At 50.1% G+C, this 3,947-nt stretch overlaps 1 protein-coding gene across 1 annotated transcript in view; it reads left to right on the top strand.

Moving 5' to 3' along the window:
* The first annotated feature begins 1,271 nt into the window (after positions 1 to 1,271).
* The window catches only part of STK32C (serine/threonine kinase 32C), a 29,735-nt gene continuing 27,059 nt past the window's right edge, over positions 1,272 to 3,947 (top strand). Inside the window, exons 1-2 of the mRNA XM_010073265.1 lie at positions 1,272 to 1,284; positions 1,567 to 1,622. Coding sequence (XP_010071567.1) covers positions 1,272 to 1,284; positions 1,567 to 1,622 — 69 coding nt within the window. The remainder of the gene's footprint in view (positions 1,285 to 1,566; positions 1,623 to 3,947) is intronic.

Genomic DNA, 3,947 nt, shown 5'->3' with positions numbered 1-3,947 from the left:
GTGGTCTCTCTAACAGGGGTGGTGGTGGGAAAAACCTCCGTAAAATGCTGCCGGGGTGCAGACTGCTCCTTCAGGGCTGGGTTTGTTAGACGGGAGGGAGCAGGCGACCGGTTTGCAGCTCCCGCAGCATCTCGGACGAGCTGGCCCCCAGCCACAGGCGTTACCTGTGTCCTTGCAACAGCTTGTGGGTTCCCCACCCAAGACCCGTCCAGCCCTGCTAAAATAAAGAGGCTTGTCCACAGAGAAGGGGAGTGATGAGGAGATGGCAAACCACCCGTGTGGCTGAGCCTTTCCTCCAGCAGCACAGGGGCCCCTCAGAGCTGGTTTCCTCGTGCGGTCTTTCATGGAGTGCCCTGGAGCATCCGGGCAGGAGATGGGGATCTGCTGTGGACTGGGAGAGCAGGGGGTGCGTGGTGCGAGCTGGCCCAGACTCTGTTTTCAATTCCATTTGGCAAAGTTTTCCGAGTTCTCCTGCAGAAAATGTCCCGCAAAAGTGACAATAACAATATTTTGGATATCAGCCTAGCACAAAAGGGTAATAGGAGCTCCACGGGCATGCGTGGGCTTTTGATTCATCCTCGGAGATGACAGATGTGCATTTATTTAAGATCTGGGTGTGGGACTCGGCGTATTTATAGGGAGATCTTTGCTCCCACTCTTCCTGTGTGGTGCTGGTCTCCACCGTCAGTCAAATGGGTTCAGTGCTCTCTGCTGACCACCTCGTGCATCAGCCACGCTGCAGACCCCCAAGCCCGCACCAAGCATTTCTCTTTGTCAGAGCTTTTGGGGAGGAAGCGCCGGGGGTCCCTGTGCACGGTCAGGGGCTGCCGGGGGGAGGAGAGCATGGTGTAAGGAGGCAATTAGTAAAGTGGGAGCAATGCTGCGTCCTTTACATGGGCTTTTGTGACAGTATGGATTGATTTGTGTGTCTGTGAGGCACTCCAGCGCTGTGGCAGTGGGGATTATCTCATTATTGGTATGAACAGATCTCTCTTTTTATTTATCTAAGACTGATTCTGGATTAGATCATAGCAGTAGTTTAGTACAAATCATTTTCTTGCAGTGACTGCCGATCAGGGCAGTAGCTGATGGCTGCACTGCCCTTTCTTGTCATTACTCCTTGCTGTGGGTCTGGAAAAAAAAAACCAGATCTGGTGCAGAGGGGTTTGCACATGAAGAGGGTGGAAGGCAGTCCCCGTCCTCCAGATGTTGTCCTTTGGGAAGCACAAGCCCCAGACCGCCGGGCTGCTGGATGTGCGCAGCAGTGGCGTATGGCGAGCGGCGGTGAGACGCCTCCGGTATCGACACAGGGCGAGCTGTATTTTAACTTGTGCTAAACCACGTGCTTAGTGACCGAATTCAACCGGTTTGCTGGCTACTGCAAGCAGGTGAAAAGAGACTGTTGAAATAAACCCAACTCCTGTCCTGCGTCGTCCCAGGAGGCGGTGGCTCTCAATAAAAGCTTGGCCAAAGCTCTTTAGTTGTCTCCGTGTCTTTTTTTTTTAGATATAAGATCTTTGCAGTAAAGCATTTACAAACTTAAATTCTTTTTTCTTTGCCTTGTAGTGAACTTTGACCACTTCCAGATTCTCCGGGCGATCGGGAAGGGAAGCTTTGGCAAGGTAGGCTGGAACGCTCCCTCTTGGCTTTGCTTGTGCGTTTTATGGGGTGCCTGCTGTTACATACTTATCGTTTATTGAAACAGAAAACAGTGCTGAAATAGGCTAATTTTATTGCCAGGTGATGGCCACTAAGTAAAAACAGGAAAAATGTGTTCAGCAAAATACCTTGCTGTCATTCGGCATTGCTGTAATTCTCGGCATCGCGGTGAAACGGGTGTATTTTAACTGCCAGCACAACGGTGACCGTTTCATGGCAAATATTCATTATGTTTTCTGTTTCCTGGGAGGGTTTGGAGGTTGTGGGGGGTAACCGTGAGTCAGGAGGGTGTTGGAAGGTGTTCAGGGTGAGTGGCTGGGCTGGCACGATGTGGTCAAGGGGGCTCTCTGAAGCCCTGGGCTGTTTTCCCACTCAGCAGTGAGTTATGCTGAAGGATTTTTGTTGTTTATTTTTAACAAGTGTTTTTTTGCCAAGCGTGTGGGAGAAGGTGGGAGGTGATGATCAAAAAGCTGGATAGCTCTGGAGATCAGTTGCTGGTTCTTTCCTGGTTCTGTTCCTTTGTGTGTAGAAAACGGTTTGCTGCTCCTGTCGCGGCGTTTTGCAGCATCGGTTTGTGCTGCAGGCACGGCGTTCCTGCATGCACAGGCATCCTTGCATGCGCTCGAGACCTCATCGCGTTGGTGCTGTTCTGTATTTATTTTGTCACCCACGTTTCACCCCGTCCCAGCAGTGGCTGTGCCCCTCTGTTTGGCTGAGGTGTCTGCACCCCACGGACAGGAGCTGTAGGAGCGATAACCCTGAAATTTCTCAGGAGATCTGAGACCCACTTGGCCAGAAGAGCCCAAATTTTTACGAATTACTGAAAATCTCTTTTTAAATATTTAAAATGTGTTTAGTAGTGTCAATCTTGAGAAACATCAGCAGTGCAAAATCCACCCGCAGTGGGTAGGGTCCAGCTCTTCTTGGCATCAGGAGAGTGGCCACTGTCAGTCACGGTGCGGTCATTAGCATTTCCTGCTAACGAACACGGTCCGTCGCAGCCTCGGTGAGCTGATGCACGCTGGGGTGTCTGTTGCACTGTTCTGGTTTTTCCAGGCACATCTACCCACGTGAATTCCCACCTGGCTTCGGTGTAAGCCCGCATGGGATCAGGGCTGATGAAAATTGGGTTTAAATAGTCATCCATGTTTGCAGCCATGTCTCTTGAGCAAGAAGAGGTGGAAGCTGGCAGCAGAGCTATGGCAGATTTCGGAGGTTTTATTAGACAATGGAGAAGGATTAAATGCAGGCTCAGGTCCTTCCTTAGGGCAGCGCTGCAAAGGTGAAGCAAACAGCAGAGGAAAGGCTCCCCAGATGCTCCTGGTGAGAACGGCAACTCTCAGGGTCTTGTGACTCCTGCTCATCATCAATGACCCAAACCTGACTCAAAATCCTACTGAAAAAGAGCAGCTAACTTTTTTCAAGCTCATCTGAGGAGGCTGATACTTCCCAGAAAAAAGAGGTTTTACTCTGCTGAGCAGCAGCACTTGGTGCTGGAAAATTAATTCTGCTCAGAACATGAAAAAAAATATTCCTGTCCCAGGGCAGGACCTTTTTGGCTTTGAAGAGAGCTGCTCCTCGTGGCTGCTTCCTTTTCTGTTTATGTTAAGGAAAGGTTAAGTCTTGCACGTAGCAGTCTATCAGGCATCAGCATTGTATATACACTTTCCACAAAATGCCGAAATGATTCATCTGTCATCTTTCTGGATAATTATGTCAATATGCTAAATTTCCTCTGATACCGAGAGAAGCTTTTTACATTCACAAAGTCATTTACAGCTCTCATTTAATTACAGAAAATGTGGAACTACCTACCTGAAAACTCATGTTTAAATTTACGGGTAATTGAGTTGCTTTGGTTGGCTCAAGCACCATCTGCCCGCATTCGGGAGGGTGCTGAGGAGCCAGTGTCCCGTCCATCCCAAAGCGAGGGTGCGGACCCTCGGTGTGGCATCGCGGTGACCTGGGAGGCAGCCGCCCGCCGGGTAGCTCTGGGCAAGGCGTGGGCTTGCCTCTCATTTCGTGCCCCTCTCAGGACAGGCTGTGTGGTCCTGGGTGCAGAATGAGGGAAACTGGAACTCAGGAAGGGCTTTAGAAGAGCTGGAGAGCCCCGGAGCCGCGGCTCTGGTATACCTGCAAAACCCAGCCAGTTTCTGTTAGCCATCTTTAAGGTACCATTGACCAAATGGAGGCGATGCTCAGTTCCATGTTCACTCAAATTAGCACATGGGTAATATTTTCCATGCGTATTAGGGATAATATGACTTGTTTTTCACTGTTTCAGCAGG

Source organism: Pterocles gutturalis, unplaced genomic scaffold, assembly GCF_000699245.1.
Source record: "Pterocles gutturalis isolate BGI_N339 unplaced genomic scaffold, ASM69924v1 scaffold9862, whole genome shotgun sequence".
Classification (NCBI taxonomy): Eukaryota; Metazoa; Chordata; class Aves; order Pterocliformes; family Pteroclidae; genus Pterocles; species Pterocles gutturalis.
Note: the sequence above shows the minus strand (reverse complement) of the source record. Positions and strands in the feature narration are given on the sequence as shown.